Raw genomic sequence first — 21704 nt, forward strand, 5'->3', positions numbered from 1 at the left:
AAAGAAAATCCACAAAACAACACTACCTCAATTTGTGAGTTCTTATCATGTATTCTGCCATTTTCAAGTGATTTTGTCACTTTTCACCCATAACGTGATTTAGATCCAAAATGTGCCTCCACTGAAACCTTTCTATCATAAATATCTTCGGTAACACTTTATAATAACACTCAGTTATGACACATTTAAGGTATTTGTAGATAATTAACTAATCATGAACAGACCATTTCTATACATTCATAAATTATTATTAAATCATTTATAACTATATTTGTATAACATTTACAAATGAGTTATACATTATTTATAACTCACTATAATGGACTATACCTCCATTTATTTGTTCATGTTAAACAAATGATTTGTAAAACATTCTTAAAATATCTATAAATCATTTGCAAATGTTATTGTGTGCCCTAATTTAAAGTGAAGACTATTTATCATTAACAAATGTCTAATTGTTTGTTTATTTGTGGACTCACGAAGCAATTACCAGAGTTGTCTTTTCATGTTTAACAAATTATTTGTTAGACATTCATAAAACATCTATGAATCATTTGCAGATGCTATTGCATGCCCTAATCTAAAGTGAATACTATTCATCATTAATAAATGTCTAATAGTTTGTTAATTATTTGGAGACTTTTTCATCACCTGTTACAAATGCTGTAGACAGCTGTCGGATCCACCCTTCTTTGTGACAGCTGACAATGCAATGCAATTTTATTAACATATAAAATACATGTGCACACATAACATATAGTGTAACCTGGGGGACACTAGGACCCAGGAGTGCAGGGCCAGAGTATGTCTTGTAGAGGGAGTCTCACACGAGTGAGACTTCATGTTTGTTCTCGTCCGTTTGAATGGAAGCTACATAGATACACGGTATACATTAGCAGAGCCATGGAAACACCTTTTTCCTTGGTAAATCTATTCCATCATTTCCGACCTACAACTTATATTTTGTGTAGACGTACTTGATGTGGTGGGTGCTAACATGTATAAGATGTATAACATGTATGTAGCTTCCATTCAAACAGATGGGAACAAACGTGAAGTCTCATTCGTGAGATTCCCTCTATACCAGGGGTGGGCAATTATTTTTCCCGGGGGGCCCAATGAGCAACTGAAAATATGTTGGAGGGCCGGGCCAAAATTCCAAACTCAATTATGCATAATATACATTTTATTTCTATATAAAAAGCAGTAAATGGCATTGTTTTGACCCCTGGTAAGAGTGTATGTTATTATTTGGCAATTAAAAGGTGAGGTTAGCTTTCAAAAATATCATTTATTCAAATAGAATTTATTTCCTAAATGATAAACAAAATGTGAAACATTAATAACAAAGGACATGTATGAAAAAGTGCTATACAAATAAAGTTATTATTTTGAGTTTATATACTATTGAAACAAGGATTTTCTTAGCTTTCTAAAGACATCACATCATCTTATAGTCAAAATAAACAAGACATGTCACTGAACTGTGTAAAGAAAAGTGTCCCAGTAGCCTTTTTTACTTTACATGCTTATATTAAAGTGTCCCATTTCACTTGTTATATTTCCACATTTTAGTGTTCTTCAGCTCCTTTTTTTTCATTCAGTGTGATAAATCCAGTCTCTGTTGAGCTTTAACAAGTCCATCAAAGTCAGGTTGCATGTCTGAGGTGGAGATGCGAAGCACAGCTGCCAGATGTTCATCAGTGAGAGAGGATCTGTACCTGGACTTGGTAAACGTCATGACTGAGAATGTCTGTTCACATATAGGTGGATCCAAAGAGAACCAACATCTTCTGAGCATGTCTTCTCATGTTTGGAAAGTTCTCCTCCTTGAGAGCAGAGTAGAACTCTAGCAGTGATGCTGACTTAAAGTGCTCTTTCAGTAGTGAATCAGACTGCAGGTCAATGAGTTCAAGCTGAACATCAGTGGGTGCACTATCAACACTGCAGGTAAAGGGAGAGGAAATCAGCTGCATTTCATCCTCAACCTTTTTGAAATCTTGAAAACGCCTTGAAAATTCATCATGCAGTGCTCCCAACATGGATGAGTACCTGTGCCGGTGATCAGCTGATGGTTTGACTTCTTTCAGTGTTTTCATGTGTTTGAGATTGTTGCTGCCTAGTTGCCTTGAAATTAATTGCAACTTTGTCAAATTAAGGCTTTCACATGGCTATGCATTTGATGAGCAAAAATGCCCTTGCCCTGCAGTTGTGTGTTCAGTAGGGATGGTTACCGTTCACATTTGAACCGATACGGTACCGGTACCTGTGAATCGATACCAGTACCCAACGGTACCCTTTTTCTGTACTTTAGTCTCCAAAAATGTAATCTACCTACCTCAGTTGTGAAAAAAGAAATCCAAACTTCAAATAACCACACTTTCGACCGTTTTCGGCTTGCCCCGACTGCTTTGTTGTGGAATCAAGTCAAATCCTAGGTAAGCTTATATTGTGCGTGTGAACGTTGACATAAAAAAATGAAAAAAAAAAAAAAAAAAAAAATTATTATCATGTAATCTTTCGCGGGCCGGTCAGAATCATCCCGCGGGCCGTACAATGCCCAGGTCTGCTCTATATACTCTGGCAATAACTGGCCAGGGAACTCCTGGGTCCTAGTGTCCCCCATGTTAAACTATATATTATGTGTGCACATGTATTTTATATGTTAATAAAACTATATATTATGTGTGCACATGTATTTTATATGTTAATAAAATTGCATTTATCTATAGTCCTAATTCTGTCACTGTTTGATGTCACAAAGAAGGGTGGATCCGAAAGCTGTCTACAACATTTGTAACAGGTGATGAAAAAGTCACCAAATAATTAACAAACTATTAGACATTTATTAATGATGAATAGTCTTCACTTTAGATTTGGGCACGCAATAGCATCTGCAAAGGATTTATAGATGTTTTATGAATGTCTAACAAATCATTTGTTAAACATGAAAAGATCAGTTTGGTAATTGCTTCGTGTGTATTCATAAAAGTCCACAAATAAACAAACTATTAGACATTTGTTAATGATGAATAGTCTTCACTTTAGATTAGGGCAGACAATAACATCTGCAAATGATTTATAGATCTTTTAAGAATGTTTTACAAATCATTTGTTGAACATGAACAAATAAATGGAGGTATAGTTGTTTTTTCATATCCTTTTTTAAAAGCATCTACAAATGTGTTACTACACATTAAACAACATTATTTAATGATGAACAAATCAAGTACAAACAATGTTGATAATGAGTTATAAATAATGTATAACTATTTTGTAAATGTTATACAAATATAGTTATAAATGATTTAATAAAAATTACGAATGTATATAAATGGTTTGTTCATGATTAGTTCATTATCTACAAATACCTTATAAAGGTCTTATAACTGAGTGTTATTATGAAGTGTTACCATATTTTCCCTTCACCACGTCTGCAGCGTCCTCTGATGAGCTGTGGATCGGTCTGAATGACAAGAGGACAGAGGGCCTGTTTGACTGGGGTGACCAATCCACTGTCACCTTCACCAGCTGGGAGTTTGGCAAACCCAGGCCCTCCGGTGCTAGAGAGGACTGTGTCCTAATCAGAGGAGAGGTAGAGAGCTCTACATTAATACTGTATGATGCACACATACTGTCCTGGTGCTGCAGATGACTGTGTCATAATCACAGATTTAAGGATATGACATCTCTTTGCTCAGAGAGCAAAATGGTTTCCTACACTATTTGTGTAAACTGTACGCAACATGCATCTACACACTCAACCCTTATCTTTCACACCTCCATCAGACGGATGCATTGTTAAACGTATGACTTTGTGGTTGAATAAGGAACACTTGCCTCTTGCAGAAGGGGAACTGGGCTGACCGCGTGTGTACGGAGAAGCATGGCTTCATCTGCATGAAAACGAGTGCCTCCCAACCGTCTGGCGATGAGGATGAGTTGAACGTGGGCTGCAAATCTGTGAGTTACTTTCTTGTAATCTATTATATAAAGTAGTAACAGTTTGTAAGGTTTAAAACATCTTTAAATGCTATTGGAATAATATTATCGTCAATTAGAAAATAAATTGCAATAGTTCAGAATTGATATCTGAGGGTGGCTGTGTAGTGTATGGTCTAAGCTCTCGCCTACCACCGCAGAGACCCATGGGTTATAATCCCGGTGTCAGCGGTACCTCCAGCTTGGTCAGTCATCCCTACAAACACAATTGGCAGTGTTCGTAGGTGGGAAGCCGTTGGGGTATAAGTCCTGGCTATTGCAATATCGACTCCTACTGGTCGGTCAGCAGGATCCCCTCGAAAACGAGATGCTACATCTCAAGGGGTTATTCCGAATAAAGAATTTCAATATATCTCGGGGAAGATGGCGCGAACCTCTGTGCGAGTTATGCTCTCCCAGTGAAACTCCTCGCTGTCAGGTGAAAACAAGCGGCTGGCGATTCCACATCGGAGGAGGCGTGTGGTAGTCTACACCCTCCCCAGACCAACAGTAGGGAGATTGGAAAAGGTTGAAAGGCAAATAATTATAATTGATATCTGCGCCCTGCGCTCACATTGGTCTACACTCCAGGGTTGGAAAAGGCACGGCTCCTACTGCTACCTGGTTGGGACAGAGACAAAGACCTTTGATGAAGCCAAAGGGGTCTGCAGGAGCTCAGAGTCTAACTTGGCTGACATATCAACTGGGTAAGAATGATGTCTTTTTAAATGTTACTTGTCCTACTTCGACAAGTTATGTTTTTGGTACGTTTTTACTACCGGGCAGTCCGATAGAGAGAGAGAGAGAGAGAGAGAGAGAGAGAGGAGGAAATGGGAGATAGATCGGGGAAAGACATTCGGCAAAGAACGCCGGGTCCGGGAATCGAACCCTGGTCGGCTGTGTTGCATCGTAATGCTGTATGCGATGCGCCACCCTCGCACCCCCAGAATGATGACTTTTTTAACACTTAAAAGGATAGTTTGGTTCTTTGGACATTAAGTGGTTTGAAATAAAACGTCTAAATATACACATTTTCATACTCACCTCTCTAGACGCTTGGCACAGGTTTGGTTGAAAAAGCAGCTTCAGGGCGGCCGGGTTAAGGCACCAAACATGATGTCTCTTCTGTCAGTCGATATTGAACTGGAGTTGTAGGAAAAATTAGTTACATTTCGTTCTTGTATCACGCTCTGCTCTATGGGATGACCTCTTATTCCCATAGAACAGAGCACTCACAAGAACTCATGTAACTAGGGTTATAGGATAACCTTTGTTCCTGTTTATAAACAAAACCTAGACCCATCCTCATTCTAAGTGGGTGCATACTATTCTGGATATTGTAAAATCAGAACTGAGTCCGGCCTCCAACTTATTTACATAGTAACTAGGTAAACCTTAGGTTATATTTCGTATTGCATCGCGTCCCGCTCTGAGCCTTACGAGATACTCCTATCTCCTGTGATACCTAATGTATCTCCCACGAACAAAAACACATGCACCCCACCTGTATGGGGCCCCGCCCCTTATGGTGGTACCGCCCATATAACCATGACCCTGGTCATGAAACACCCTTCCTCTATTTTCGTCCCAGCGTATTGGATGCGTGCACCATACGAGCTAGCGGAATGAAAAGATTAAGGAAGATTAATAATGTTGGAAGCTTACCGGAGGTTGCTGGCCCCTGGCATCTTCGACGCATGTTTTCGGCGACACGACGGGCCTGTGATGTTCCTCGTTTGATGACTGCACATCGAGGTTCAGCTGTACAAGGCTGGCTGTCGGGCCAGCTTGTACTCAGGTAGGCCCTGTGTCTTCAGGCATGGGTATTAGTGTTAGTAATGCTGGTTTGTGTTGTTAACACAACCTTGTTGTGTGTTGGCGCCAGGGGCAAGATGGTTTGGTGAACGTTCTCTGCAGGGAACGGTTTCCAAGCTGTCTTGGGCGTGCTGCTAAAACATCTAAAGCTATGCTAACATGCTATCGCTACTGCCGCATGCTATCACTACTGCTAATTGCTATGCTGTTTTAATGTCTCCGCCGTGAGATGTTGTCACTCTCCCGCCTCTTGCCCGGTTCATCAATGAAGGTCAGTCGGTAGCTGTTGTGGGGTTTTGAGTTCTATTTACCTTTTTCGGGTAAATGGGTTGACAACGGGGTAGGTCGTGGCTAGGTTCTAGCCAGGTATTACCTTGTGTTCCGGCGGGGTTTGTTGAACGGTGTTCCCATCTGGGTTGGCGTCGGGTAGTGGGGCTATGGGTCCAGCCGACATGGTAAACATGTTGCGTGTCTGTGCACAGGCAATTGTTGTCTTGGGTTCCACATTGCCTGGCGTTAGGCTGCAGTAGTATAAGGGCAGGGCCGCTTGGGAGAAATGTGAGGCCCTGTGCGTTTTTAGACGCGAGGCCCCCCATCTCCTGGGGCGGCCCTGTGTAGGGGGCTATTGTTTCATTTTGTCACTCTGCTATGAGAAGGTCTGTCTTGCTACAGCTTTCTCTCCTCTCAAACCATTCATACTGACGGTCAATCGGTATACTGGGGGAGTAGTGCGGGGGGGGGGCTTTGTTTACCGTTTTTGGTAAATGGGCTAAACTAGGGCTGGTGTTCTGTTGTGAATATTTTGAATGAAGACGGGTCTGGTCCGTCTCCCCTTAAACTTTGTGTGTATGGGTTTGCTCATTCTGCAGTTTTTGTGGTTTAGCTCTTTTATTCATTTAACCTTTTCATGGTCCACACCACAGTGGAGGGTGCTGTTTGCAATCACCACTGGTGCTCCATGTTAACGTCAGTCCTTTGTTTTTGATATATTGAAACAATGCCCCGCCCGGCCGACACCATGGGTCGGCCTGGCGAGTGGCTGGTGGGCTGTTAAGGCTTGTACCGCCACGGTATGGAATTGGCAACGATTAGAACTGTGTTCGAATTGGTGTTTTTTCTATTAAAGAAATGGTGTCTGGTGGAGGGGCCTTGAGGGCCGGCCGACGTCGACACATCGCGCAAGGTTGTTGACGTTATTAGCTTTGACCCAGCCGCAAGCTATAACCGCTCAGGGTTCCCCTCTCCGCAGGGGATTTTGGTCTTCTGCTGGAGCGCGGGCGGTATTGTCCTAGGCCCTACACCGCCTCACACCGCGCAGCCAGAAGAAGAGAGAGCACGGCCTCGTCAGCGGCGATGACGGGGCCCTCGACAGGCGGCCATGTTTCCCCCGCCAGTGGTGCCCTGGTTGGAGAATCGACAGGGTATCGCAAGGCCGACAGTCTTGGCGGCCGAGGGATCGGCCATTTTGGGTGATTTCGGTGTTGGTAAACCACTCCGTCGTCATTTTGCCGCGAGCAGCCCGCTCCCCGCTCAGTCCGCTTTCTGTTACCCTCAGAAGCGGGGCTCTGGGTGTGTTCCTTTGGCTGCGGGCCGCGAACCTTCTTGAAGCGTATGCGGCCCCATTCTTCGCTTCTCATGGAGACAGGGGCTGACACCCAGTTGATGGCTGAGCCTGGGTCTGTCCGTGAGAATGTTGTGCTGTCAAGCGGCTCCCACACCTTGAACTGTGTTGGTTGAGCCTGGTGTTACGTCTGTCAACTTAAGTGTTGTCAGCAGGGGGGCTCGAAACCTTTTGAGGCACACAGTGCGGGCTTCCCCGGCCTCGCCTTCGCCAGGCCAGGTATCATGTTGGTGCTCCCACTCCTGGAATATTGGCAAGTGGTCGCAGCTCACATGGTTTGGGGTGGTAGTGATATCACTGCAGGGCTACGGTGTGTAGGAACCCATGGGGGCCTTACACCTTGCATGTCCGGCTGCAGAACAACTCCTTCAGCATGTTCTGGAGGGGTGTTCAGTGGGGGGGCTTTTTTGATCGGAAGCCCCCCGTATCAGACAGGCCCTTTTCTGTCGGGGTTCCCCCTTGGGTGCGATTGCCTCGTGGGTGGTGTCAGGGTCAGGTGTTCCGACACGGAACGCGCTCCTCGCACGATTCCAGGGTTGTCTTCGCACAGCGGGGGGGACCGGGCCAACTATCTACAGTTCCTGGCGGACCTGCGCCACGTGACGGCGGGTGCGTTGGGAGTGTCGTCACATATGACTACGGCAGTACCATATGTCGAGGTAGATGGAGAGAATGGTGAGGCGGGGACTTGTGTTTACACAACCCCACCCGTTTTCAGGTTTGGTACAGACCCTGTTGTCGGGGTCTCCAGCAGGGACAGCTCTGGTCGACGAGATCCAATCTCTGTGGACGAAGCAAGCCATCGCCGTGGCGTTCTCCTCCCGGTGTTCTCTGCCCGAGAAGTCGGGAGGGAGGGGTGTAAGACCCAGGCTGGACCTGTCCCATGGGAAGGTTCAGCATTTTTTGGATCGTCTCCTACCTGTTGAACACTGTCAGGTGGGGGTCTGGTTCTCCTCCATAGACCTGTAGGATGCGTATGCGCATCCTCGATCTTCCATCCTAGGGCTTACCTACGCTTCCTTTGCAGGGTTAGCGTATGAGTACCAGAGGCTGCCGTTCGGTTTTCTCTGGCTCCCCGCATCTTCACCAAGTGCGTGGAGGCCGCACTGGGGCCTCTGCGTCATCCGGGGTTACGGAGTGTTCTGCCCTGATGACGTTCTGGTCCTTCGCGGTCAAGGTGGATCGTCAGGTCTCGTACCAGGCAGGTCTCTACCAGCCTGGGGTTGCTGTAGACTGGATGTAGAGTATTCCTCTTCCCAGTCAACGGTTGGAGGGCTATGGGCATCCATCTCAGAGCGTGTTGTCAACACGCTCGGGAGGTTCCGTCCTAGGACGGTTACGGCGCTGTCTCACGTCGCGTTTTCACCGACGCCTCCCTCGCTGGTGATGCGTCGGGCCAACGCAGTAGGGGGCAGCTGGCAAACCATGCTGCCCGGTCTGCGCTACGTTCAATGTGTTGGTGTTGAAAGCGGTCCTTCTGGTCCACAAATGGTGTTGATCAGGACGGACGATACGACGTCAGTGTCGTGTATCGACAGACAGGGAGGAGTACGCTCCCCCTGTCTGCACCAGGCGGCGGGCGGCTGGCTATGGGCGTCCTCCATCTGCGCGGCCTAAGGGCTCCCCACATCCCCGGCAGGGAGAATGTGGGTGCAGGTGTACTGTCGCGGGGCGGCCCTCATCCTGACGGGTGAGGATTGCGTCTGGACATGGCCAGGCAGGTCTGGGACCGATGCCGTGCCGCCAGGGATTCTTCCCCATACATCTGTTAGGTCAGTTGTTGGGACGGGTACGTTGAGGGGCGAAGGTTCTTGATCCTGATGGTGTTACCATCTGGAATGCGCATGCTCCCTCCACTGTCGCGCTTACGCGGGCAGATGACGTATTTTCCAAGTGTGGTGTAAGGCGGGGGGCCAGGACTCAGTCTCCTGCCCCCTGGTTGCTGTCCTTAGTTACCTCCAGTCTCTCCTTGATAGACTGTCGGCTTCGACGGTGAGGGTATATGCAGCAGCTATATCCTCCTATCATGAGGGGTTTGAGGGGATGTCTTGTTCAGCCACCCTCTTGTGAAGCGTTTCCTGCTTGGCGCTCGACGCGTTAAGCCGGTGCAACGCTCCTTGGCTCCGACTTGGGATCTTCAATTGGTCCTCGGTCGGTTGTCCTTGGCCCCGTTTGAGCCGCTCGAGCGGGCGCCGTTGGGACAGCTGTCCTTCAGGACCGCGTTCCTTCTGGCTGTCACTTCCGCTAAACGCGTAGGTGAGCTCTGTGCTCTCTCGGTACATCCAGAGTGCCTGTCTTTTCGGACCGATTGCGGTGTCACTCTGCGACCTAATCCTGCTTTCGTGCCTGAGAATATCCGGAGTTCCTTCCGCTCCCGGGATATTGTGGTTCAGGCGTTTCGTCCTCCTCCTCACACTGGTGAGTTAGATGCGGGCCTTCACCTGTCATGTCCAGTCCGTGCTTGGGGATTTACCTCAGCCGTACTCAGGATTTCAGGGTTACCGACCAGCTTTTTGTCTGTTACGGTGGGGCTCGTGCTGGTAAGGCACTGTCGGAGCAGCGCCTGTCCCATTGGTTGTGCGAGGGTGTTACCCTCTGCTACACGCTGGCTGGGCAGGATCCCCCTGGGGGCGTCAGGGCGCACTCCACTCGTGGGGTGGCTGCCTCTGCCGCTCTCCTGGGTGGGGCCTCGGTGGAGGCCATCTGTGCTGCAGCTTCATGGTCCTCCCCGGGCTCCTTTGTAAGGTTTTTCCTCATGGACATGACCGGGGGTTCTGTCTCCCAGGCGGTTCTGGGGTCTGTGGCCTTTCCTGCTTCCCGTCCTTTGGTCGGGTAGCAGGAGTGTATGGGTATGGGCCGCAGTGTGTTGAGTCACACGTGGTTCCGCCTGTACGGTGTGTTCAAGGGGTTCTGGCTCCCTCTTGTTCGCATTCAGGTGGAGTTGACTGCGCCCCCCCTTCGTTAGGAAGGATGGGGTGACAGGGCTCCCCGCACCCCTTGATGTGGGCTTACGGGTCCTCAGGGGGTACATCTGTCGGGTCTCGCGCCCGCTCTTCCCCATTATCTCGTAAGGCTCAGAGCGGGACGCGATGCAATACGAAATATAACGATAGGTTATGTAGATAACCTAGTTATATTAGTATTGGCTAAGCGTCCCGCTCTGCGCGCCCTGAGTTCCCTCTTGAGGGATCTTTTCCTGGGACGGGTTTTGGCGAGGAAGGGTGTTTCATGACCAGGGTCATGGTTATATGGGCGGTACCACCATAAGGGGCGGGGCCCCATACAGGTGGGGTGCATGTGTTTTTGTTCGTGGGAGATACATTAGGTATCACAGGAGATAGGAGTATCTCGTAAGGCTCAGAGCGGGACGCTTAGCCAATACTAATATAACTAATATCGTTAACCTACCTCTTCTCTAACCTAGCTCCTAAGGCTTCCTGTGGCCATCTTTAGTCTTTACTTATTGTAACATGAAATGTTTTATGTTAATTTAAAACAATAAGTTATCACGTTATAAAGTTTTATGTTAAAACAATAACTTATCATGTTAGTATCTCATGCCACTTAATGTCCAAAACTCATGTACAAAAAGTATTATAACTTAGCTAATAAATCCATGTTTCTTTCAATATTCTAGGGTGGATAATGCCTTCCTTGTCAGCTTGGTGGGGATGAGACCAGAGAAATACTTCTGGCTCGGCCTCTCCAACCAGATACACATTGATTATTTTGTGTGGACCAACACAAAACATGTTACATTTACTCACTGGAATGCACAAATGCCAGGTATGAAGAAAGCAACTTGAAGTTCCACTTGTCCGATTGTGTAGACAAGGAGGTTTCACAACTTCATATTTTAAAATTATTCCCAAAGGAAGCAGCCAGGGTTGTGTCGCCATGACGACTGGTGTTACAGCAGGACTCTGGGATGTGCTGCCCTGCACCGATCGAGTGAAGTACATCTGCAAGCATCTGGCAGAGGGGACGCTGTTAACCCCTGCTCCACTTACTCCTGTCCCGCCCAGCTGTGCAGAGGGGTGGAACCCTATTCCAACAAGGAGCTCCTGCTCTAAGGTAAAACCACAAGAAATAATAATTATTATTTTGTACATAGCAGACGTTCTCCAGATGGGGGACAGCAGCACGCAGGGGTAGGCATTAGGGGTGGGAACCACCAGAGGCTCCACGATACCATATTATCATGATATGAGTCATGATATTGTAATATCACAATATTGCCATAAAGTATATTGTGATGTATTGCAATTTATTACCTTTTTTCAAGTGCAAATGATGTCCCCAATGGAAAATCATAACCTTTTTTATCTAATCAGGTTCACCTCACTCCATTCCTTTTTATTGCAGTAAAACAAACTAAAAACAATATGTATTATTATTAGGGATGTCCGATATTATCGGCCTACCGATATTATCGGCCGATATTGGCATTACAATGTGAAAATATCGGTATCGGTTTTCAATTTTTTTTATTTTTTTATTTTTTTTAACATTTCTATAACCTTTATTTACCCAGGCAAGCAAGTAAGAACAAATTCTGATATTATTTATTGTCAAAAGTATGCATAATGTTGTGTTAATTCCACAACAAGAGATATGTAATGTTAATTACCTGAAATTATTCCATTTTTTGGGGGGGGGGGGGACCCTGCATATATCGGTATCGGTTGATATCGGTATCGGAAATCAAGAGTTGGACAATATCGGTATATTGGTATCGGTAAAAAAGCCAATATCGAGCATCCCTAATTATTATCTTTATTATTATTATTATTATTATTATTATTATTATTATTATTATTATTATTATTATTATTATTATTATTATTATTATTATTATTATTATTATTATTATTATTATTATTATTATTATTATTATTATTATTATTATTATCATCATCATCATCATCATCATCATCATCATCATCATCATCATCATCATCATCAGCATCATCATCATCATCATCATCATCATCATCATCATCATCATCATCATCATCATCATCATCATTATTATTATTATTATTATTATTATTATTATTATTATTATTATTATTATTATTATTATTATTATTATTATTATTATTATTATTATTATTATTATTATTATTATTATTATTATTATTATTATTATTATTATTATTATTATTATTATTATTATTATTATTATTATTATTATTATTATTATTATTATTATTATTATTTATTTATTTTTATATCAATTCACTGTATCGATATTATGAAAGAATATTGCAATATATTGCGCTATGGATTTTCTCCCAACCCCTAGTAGGCATATCTCAGTGCCTTTCCATTCTATTAATATTTGTCCTGTGTATCCCAGTTTTTTACCGGCCCACGGTCTGATGAGAAGACGTGGTTTGAGGCCAGGGATTACTGCCGGGCTATTGGAGGAGACCTGCTCAGTATCCACAGTACTGCTGAACTACCAACGTTATCAACGTACATAACATTCACTTTACAACTACTGTACATTACAAACACTGTGATATTACACTTCTTAGTGGAGGTCTTTCTGTGTCATTGTTCTCTCCCCCCCCCCCCCCCCTCTCTCTCTCTCTCTCTCCCGCTCTCTACAGTTTACATGGCCGCTAAATGAGGCATGAGCTCACTATTGGTTTAAGCATCTCTATTTTGACATTCATCTAATTTCAGACGTCATTACGGATACGCCTGGATTGGTCTCAGCATCCCTGACACAAACAGTGGTTGGGTATGGAGTGACGGATCCCCAGTGAGTTAGACTTGTTACATTTCATGTTACTTTACAAGGAAAATACCTCCTTTTTAGGATTGTTTGTCATTCATGATGTAAATGAGATCTAGAGTAATGGCCTGTTTTTTTTTATGCATGTTTTCTGTTTTGTTAACAGCTAAATTTCCAACACTGGATTGATGGAAAACCTGACAATAGAATGGAGTCGGAATCCTGTGCGGAATTCACATTGTACCCCGGGGATCACTCGGGATCTTGGAATGACAAGCACTGTGACAGTTATAGCGACTGGTTGTGCCAGATCCGTGCAGGTACGCTATGTGGACTAACTATGATAGGTAGGCTAAAGGCTAAAGACTGTACTGGACAATCCTGCACTGTCACTGGATTCTCACTGCTTTAGTCAGGGCTGTAAATAAAGGGGATGCAAGCGGTGCAACTGCACCTGGGCCCCGAGGAGGAGCGCCTCCCCAGGAGCAAAAAGTGCTGATGCACTACGTGAAATGGCAACAGCACAAAGCTTGTTATCAAGAATCAAGAATCAAGAATCAAGAGGTTTATTTGTCACATACATACCAAGGCATACAGTGAAATGCGGGTGGTCGTGCCCGCATTGATTGTGTAAAAATACAATAAATAAAATAGGTAAGACACAAGATATGCATGATAAAAAATTAAATTTTTGATTGTGTGTGGTGGTTAATCCCTATTCCAAAGGCATAACTTTTTTAATATTCAAATAGTTGTTAAATTATATATTTTTTTTAAACCGATTTGTTTATGCGAATATCGTTTTTGTCCCCCCAAAAAAAACGCCTTTGTTTTTCCGGCATCCACAATGTGTAGTGTATTGAGAAGGGACCATATTACTGTTACACTGCTGAATGGCATGCTGAGTAGCCTACAGCTCGCTAGCTAACCAGGTAGCATGACAGTCTGTTAATGGCTGGATGTGGGTCATACTGTAGCACATGACATCTTAGCATGACAGTAGTGTCAATATGGGTACAAGGCCACCCAGAAAAAGTGGCATGGGACGAGTTAACAGGTGAGTTTAACGTGATGTCAGGAGAGGAGCGCACAGCGGCTGAAGTGAAAAAGAAATGGGCTCATGTGAAATCAGAGTCCAAAAAAAGATTCATCAGTCCGATGCTGTGCTTGGAACAACTGCGCGCTTGGCTCTCCACCTCTTGCTCCGTCTGGGGGACGAGTGTGGTCATGAACCAGGAGGGGCAGCGGATATCCACAATCTCCTAATAAAACAAGTCATTCGAATAATAGAAGCCTACTGTTGCTGGAACGATTCATTATGCACGTATACAGTATGTATGTGTGTGTGTGTGTGCAGGGCCAGACCTAGCACATTTGGTGCCCTATAGGCAAGCTTCACCCCTGGAGCCTGTAGGGGTGGAACGGTTCACAAAATATCAACATAAAGTATGAATATGCTCAACCATCACTAGACTTTCTTATCAAAAAGGAAAAGTCACTGTTATTTAAAATAAATAAATAAATCATGTGTACTAAATATATATCTACTTTTTAATTGCATGAAACATTATGAAGTATTCTCTTATGCCGCTTTTCACTGCATGGTACCTAATCGACTCGACTCGCTTTTGCTATTTGAGTGTCCTGGTAGCCGTATTTGAAGTGACGTCACACGAGGAAGTAAATAGTCAACAGTAACACACAGCGTTGGAAGGAGAAGACCTGATGATATAATTAATATAAACCAACAGCCAATAAATGTGAAGTTATCTTTGAACCTCTTGTCAAACCTCGTCAATATACCCCCCCTTCCCCACTAATGGAACTAATGCAACACAGGGAAATGACTCCACGGTTAGCTCGCGGGGCTAACGCTAGTTAGCTTGCGGCTAACGTAACGTAACGTTAGCCTAGCTTGCGGCTACGTTATAACTGAACAATACACACATGCCCCGAACCGTGGAGGTCGTATCGAACGGTGTACGGTTCGAATGCGTACCGTTCCACCCCTAAAAGCATGTTTATTTACCTTTTTAAATGGTGCCCCATTTTTTTTTTTTGTATTGGTCTTTTTCCCCCTCCATTTTCCTCCGATTTTCTCCCATCCCAATGTTAGTCGTATGCCAATTCCCAGTCCCTTCCTGGTCGCTGCGCACTTACCCCCCACAGTCAGATAATCTGGGAGAGTGGAGGCTACCACGTGCTTCCTCCGACACACGTCCAGCCAATCACCGCTTCTTTTCACCTGGCAGCGCGGATTCTCATCGAGAGGGCGTAGCGTGTGGGAGGATCACACTATCCCCCTCAAGTCCTATCCGCGCTTAGCAGGCGCCCCGACCGAACTGTAGGAGTCGCTGTTTACAACGACCCGGACCCACCCCGCCAGCTTCTCCCACCCTCTAATACAGCCAATTGTATAAGTGCAGACGGCCAGCCAAGCTGGTGACAACCCCGGAGCTGTGAGGGGTTGGTGACAAACGCAATCTCCGCTCGGCCACCTAACCGCCTAATGGTGCCCCATTTGTAAGGAACATGCATTGTGGGATGAGCAGCACCGCTGAGTATGTGGGTTGAACTTGTGCCCATGAAAAATGTGACAAATCTTATTCAAACTGCTTATTCTGCTGTTGCTATTGACTCTTTTGTTTGGTGGATTGGATGACTGAAGTATATCAGTAACAAGGAAGAAACATATTGGCAATTAACAATATATTAATTTAAAAAACAGTCAGGAGCCTCAGTAGCGTGTGGAAGAACCATACACAGCCACAACGCTACTGACCATTTTGGGGTACTTTGGGATATTTTGTGGTATTTTAGGGTATACTTTGGGGTACTTTGTGGTATTTTGGGGTATACTTTGGGGTTATGTGTCGTACTTTGTGGTATTTTGGGGTATACTTTGGCGTATTTTGTGGTACTTTGGGGTATTTAGTGGTACTTTGTAGTTCTTTGTGGTACTTTATGGTGATTAGTAGGACCCTGTAGAAGGGATCCAATGCTCCTTCTGAACTGACTGTCTCTGACTGTGTCTTGTACATGTGCTCCTACAGGAGTGACTCCAAACCCACCTCCAGTCAACACTGTCACTGGTAAGTCCTCCTCGGTTACATCATCAACCATAGGTCATCTGGTAATATTCTAAACGTCCTCATTTTGAGTTTGCTTCACTTGTTCACAAGATGCAAGTGATAATAAGAATAATAAAATTATTAGTAACACAATTAAAATTCATAAGAAAAAGTCAATGTTAATGTCAGTGAGTCAAGAAAAGTAACAATTAAAACACTTTATACTGTTTGCATTTTGAGTGATCCTAACATATTCCTTGTTCAATTTAATGTTGATGTTGTGTTTATTTCCCCCCAACCCTCAATAGCCCCTAATGCCACTAGTGATGGCTGGCTACTGTGGGGAGAAAGTCAGTATTACATTAACTACAGGAGGATGGCCATGGAAGATGCTCGTCACTTCTGTCAGCAGAGACATGGTGACTTAGTCATCATCGACAGCCAGGCTGAAAATGCTTTTCTATGGAAACAGGTGGGTGGTGGCCTTTATGATACTTTACTTGTTAAGATAGATTTCTAGAAGTGAACGTCACTCAAAGGTTTGCAGCACACATTATATGTCAAGGTAAGTTCATGTCACCATTTTGCATAAAAAGTGCTTTACAGCACAATTATAATAACAATAACAACCAGTGTTGGACAAGTTACTCAGGAAGTTTAATTAGTTACTTATTATTCAAGTTCAAGTAGGTAGTGAAAGTACTTTATTTGTCAAATACACAACAATACAGGGGCATTGCAGGCAATGTAATTATTGTGTTTCGAGATCAGACTCAACAGTGCACAATTAAGAAACATCAATTAATACAAGAATGGTAACAATAGGTAGTAACATAAAAATAAAATATAAAAAGAGGTAAGATAAAATAGTAATTTTTTTACAGAAAGTGTCTTGCGTAGGCTATAGTGTAGGCTATGTGCATGATATGGTGCAGTGCAGTTAAGTAAAATAGTAAATGATTGATTACTATCTGAGTGTGACCTTCAAATTAGTTTCCATCACCACATATTTAAGCATTACATCACGCGCAGGAGTGGTTTGTGAACAATAAACCATGCCTAGGGGTGGTCGTTAGGCCCGAGGCGTTAAAGATTATTGTCCGCCATCTTGTGATCCCTAGGAGTGATGTGATGTGATTCGGTTGTGGGCGGGTCCTGGGCCAGCAGCGTGGAGTGTTCCCAATACATACGTGTAAATGGACTGTTTCAGCCAATCAGAATCGAGAAATTTGCATGCCGTTGTATAATCTCTCTCAAGGTAGCCAGCAAACATCTTTCTCTGTTGGCAGCTTGACATTGTTCTTTGTGTTGTGTTGTGTTTGTGTGTTTACAGATATCCAAAACATACGGCTATTATTACATAGGTGTCACAGTGGATCTTGACGGCTCATATGGGTAAGTAGAACAAGGAATGCAACATTCTTTTAATTGCCTATTGTAACAACTTACTCTATTGTACCAACTAACCCTATTGTACCAAATAACCCTATTGTACCAACTAACCCTATTGTACAAACAAACCCCATTGTAACAACTTACTCTATTGTACCAAATAACCCTATTGTAACAACTAACCCTATTGTACCAACTAACCCTATTGTACAAACAAACCCCATTGTAACAACTTACTCTATTGTACCAAATAACCCTATTGTACCAACTAACCCTATTGTACCAACTAACCCTTATTGTACCAACTAACGGTATTGTACCAACTACCCCTATTGTACCAACTAACCCTATTGTACCAACTAACCCTTATTGTACCAACTAACCATATTGTACCAACTAACCCTATTGTACCAACTAACCCTTATTGTACCAACTAACCATATTGTACCAACTACCCCTATTGTACCAAGGTGGATGGATGGCTCTCCAATGGCGTATCAGAGGTGGGATCAAAATCAACCTGATTTCAAGAACAACGATGAGAACTGTGTCGTCATGACTTATTACATGGGTGAGCAAACTATGAGACACGTTTTAACAAAGCATTCACCCTGATTTAGTTGTTCAATAAACAATGTTTTAAACAAACAGAATAAACACATGCTATTGTTTCATTTGCTTTTTGGGGAAATATGAAACGTTGTCTCTTCAATGTGCTCACAGGATTCTGGCATGATATTAATTGTGGGAGCGAATACCAGTCCATTTGTAAACGCATTGGATCACCTCCTGTCAACGCAACTGTCAAGCCTACAGAGCCTCCTAAAGGTGGCTGTCCACTCGACTGGTCTCTATTTGACTCAAAGGTAAGAAGTCACTGTTAATCCTGAAAGTCCTTGAAAGGCAGGAGAAGGTCATGCTAGGCAGGAGAAGGTCATACTAGACAGGAGACGGTCATGCTAGGCAGGAGAAGGTCATACTAGACAGGAGACGGTCATGCTAGACAGGAGAAGGTCATGCTAGACAGGAGAAGGTCATACTAGACAGGAGAAGGTCATACTAGACAGGAGAAGGTCATGCTAGACAGGAGAAGGTCATACTAGACAGGAGAAGGTCATACTTGACAGGAGAAGGTCATGCTAGACAGGGGAAGGTCATGCTAGACAGGAGAAGGTCATACTAGACAGGGGAAGGTCATACTAGACAGGGGAAGGTCATACTAGACAGGATAAGGTCATGCTAGACAGGAGAAGGTCATGCTAGACAGGAGAAGGTCATGCTAGACAGGAGAAGGTCATACTAGACAGGAGAAGGTCATGCTAGACAGGATAAGGTCATACTAGACAGGAGAAGGTCATACTAGACAGGAGAAGGTCATGCTAGACAGGAGAAGGTCATACTAGACAGGAGAAGGTCATGCTAGACAGGGGAAGGTCATACTAGACAGGAGAAGGTCATGCTAGACAGGAGAAGGTCATGCTAGACAGGGGAAGGTCATGAAGGCATTTGAGATACAGTCATTCTGAATTTGAAGGTTTGACTGATGGTGGTGCTAAAAGAAAGGCCATGAGGTCATCAAAATCAATAGGGTTCATCCTCTAGGGGTCATGAATGTGCATGAAAGCTATTTGAGTTATTGTGCACACGAAAAGTCTGCGCCAGTGGCAGTCGGGGTAAAACCATAATATCCCGTTCAGGGATATAATTAGCGTAATATAATCCTAGTACAATTTATAAAGCACTTTTCTAGAACTCAAAGTCGCTTTACACTAAGGGGTGGAGGTAGGGAGACAAACAACAGACAAACATAACACAAATACACAAGGGTAGATGGATGGAGCTAAGGCGATGGGGGCTGTGGGGGACTCTTGAGTCACTAATGTCTTGAGGTAGAGAGTTCCCAGCCCTGGAGAAGGCTCTATCAAAGCAAAGGTTAGACTTGGGGTGGAAAGAAGGGAGGCTGAGGTGGACCTGAGGGGCCGAGAGGGTTGGTAGGTGGAGAGGAGGTCAGTGCGATATGGAGGGACCAGTTGGTGAAGGGCTTTGCAAGTGAAAACTTTGTAGTTCATTCATTGGGAGACAGGAAGCCAAAGGAGGTATTGTAGGACTGGAGTGATGTGGTGCCAGGATTTGGTGTGAGTTAGTCTGATGCGTTCTGGACCAGTTGGGGTCTATTGATGGAGCTATAGCACTGATGCTGTAGATGAAGGCATGGATCAGTGTTTCACCAGCAGGGCATGTGAGAGAGAACCTGATCTTTGACATTTTGCAAAGGTGGTAGAAAGAGTTTTTTACGAAGCTACGATCGTTACCAAAAGCATGTTTTAGGTTCGGTAAAATACGACGCTGTGATCAATACAAAAGCATGTTTTAGGTTCGGTAAAATAGACCTAAAGTAGATCTTACCTTTGTCAGAAGGTACTCCAAAATGAATAATCCCAGTAGTTCCATCGCGATCACCATTACTGATGTGCATTGGGCCTGGCTATAATACGGGAAACAATAGGTTTCAGGCGAGTAAATCTCACTTTGAGGGGGATTCCTGCAGCCAGATGCACTGAGTCACAGAGACAACTGAGAGACCCAGTTCAAAAGGTAGGAGATACTGCTACCTGTCGGGATTCGATCGTTATTGCAATTATAACGTACTGTAGGCAGCGGTGCCAGGAAGACACATTCAGGTCCGTGCAAGTGTTTAGAATGGGAAAATCGTGTTTGGCGCAGAATGAGTTAAGTTTGAGGACAATTTGTTGCATCCAGGCTTTTATTCCAGGCAGACAGGAGTGGATGTGAGAGAGGGGTGGGTTGTGAGGGGATTCAGTGCTGAGGTATATTAGAGGGTCATCGCCATAGCAGTGAAGATCCAGTATGTGTCATATGTGTATTCTTTTGCCTATAGTGTTTCAGAGTCATGAAAAACCAGAGGAGCACGTGGCATCAAGCAAGGGACCAGTGCAAAGGAATGGGTGGAAATCTAGTCTCTATCGTCTCAAGGCGAGTGCAAGGTTTGTTTAAAACTTTCCTCAATAGAAATGTACTATGCACTTTGAACTGCAACCTCTGTATGAAAAGTGCTATACAAATAAAGTTATTATTATTATTATGCTGACTATGTATGTAATAATGTGAATGACTATTTGGAAGAGAGTACAATAGGATGTATGATTATAGCATCTGAAGATTGTTTGTTGTCAGTTTTGTTTATTTTTTCCAAAAATACCTTATTCCTTTGTGCCTCTCATTTTCCAGTATTCCTGACCACCCAAATTACTGAGGTTTCTACAGACCTTTGGACTGGCTTGCATAGTCTTGTCGGTGGTAAATTCTCCTGGACTAGTGGGGACAAAAGACAGTACATAAACTTCTGTAATAAGGTAAGTGGTCAGAATATGTACTGAGAACACGAGTTATACTCTACATTGTTCAAATAATATTATATTGTTGTTGTTTTTGTTGTTGTACTCTCGTAATTAGACATATCTGTTTGATTTTGATTTTTTATTTCAGATTACCATACCATACTATTACCTGCAACATTTCTACGCCTGGGGAGAGGTAATTATGAAAAATGCACAAAGGTGGTTTGAGTGAGAGGGAAGGGGCTTTATGATGGCACATTGTTTTCTATAGCCGGAGAAGTGGTTTTACAACAACTATTTTTAGCAAAAAGCAAAACGTATATTCAAACTAAAGATAAACCTGGTTGTAAATTCATTAACAAGATGGTTCAGCACCTTATCAACAGTCAGAGGGAGACAAACAAAAGTTATTGGAACAGTAGAGCATGCACATCAACTCTGGTGATGAGGTGTAGGACAAACAAAATATCAGCACCAAATAAAATAATAATAATACACTTTATTTGCATCAAATCAAATGTATTTGTAAAGCCCACAATCACACAATGGGCTGCACAAGTCTTCTTTAAACAAGTCAAGAAGAAACATCACAATAAATCAAGAAAAAAAAAACCCATCATGAAATCCAAAACAACACTCCCAGACATACCCAGCGAAGGTAAGGGAAAACTCACAAAAAACCTAGCAATAGGAAAAAAGCACCACAGGCAATGTGG

General features: G+C 43.7%; 1 protein-coding gene across 1 annotated transcript in view; it reads left to right on the plus strand.

Moving 5' to 3' along the window:
* The window catches only part of LOC311239286 (macrophage mannose receptor 1-like), a gene marked incomplete at both ends in the record, with an annotated part of 29403 nt that extends 8500 nt beyond the window's left edge, over positions 1-20903 (plus strand). Inside the window, 11 exons of the mRNA XM_084327593.1 lie at positions 3444-3598; positions 3853-3966; positions 4576-4691; positions 11058-11206; positions 11295-11494; positions 12783-12901; positions 13115-13167; positions 16220-16258; positions 16546-16709; positions 17571-17632; positions 20879-20903. Of these exons, the coding sequence (XP_084183719.1) occupies positions 3444-3598; positions 3853-3966; positions 4576-4691; positions 11058-11206; positions 11295-11494; positions 12783-12901; positions 13115-13167; positions 16220-16258; positions 16546-16709; positions 17571-17632; positions 20879-20903 (1196 nt within the window). The remainder of the gene's footprint in view (positions 1-3443; positions 3599-3852; positions 3967-4575; positions 4692-11057; positions 11207-11294; positions 11495-12782; positions 12902-13114; positions 13168-16219; positions 16259-16545; positions 16710-17570; positions 17633-20878) is intronic.
* Between the last annotated feature and the right edge of the window lie 801 nt (positions 20904-21704).

This window comes from Notolepis coatsorum, assembly GCF_963971535.1.
Source record: "Notolepis coatsorum genome assembly, chromosome: 13".
NCBI classification, from domain to species: Eukaryota; Metazoa; Chordata; class Actinopteri; order Aulopiformes; family Paralepididae; genus Notolepis; species Notolepis coatsorum.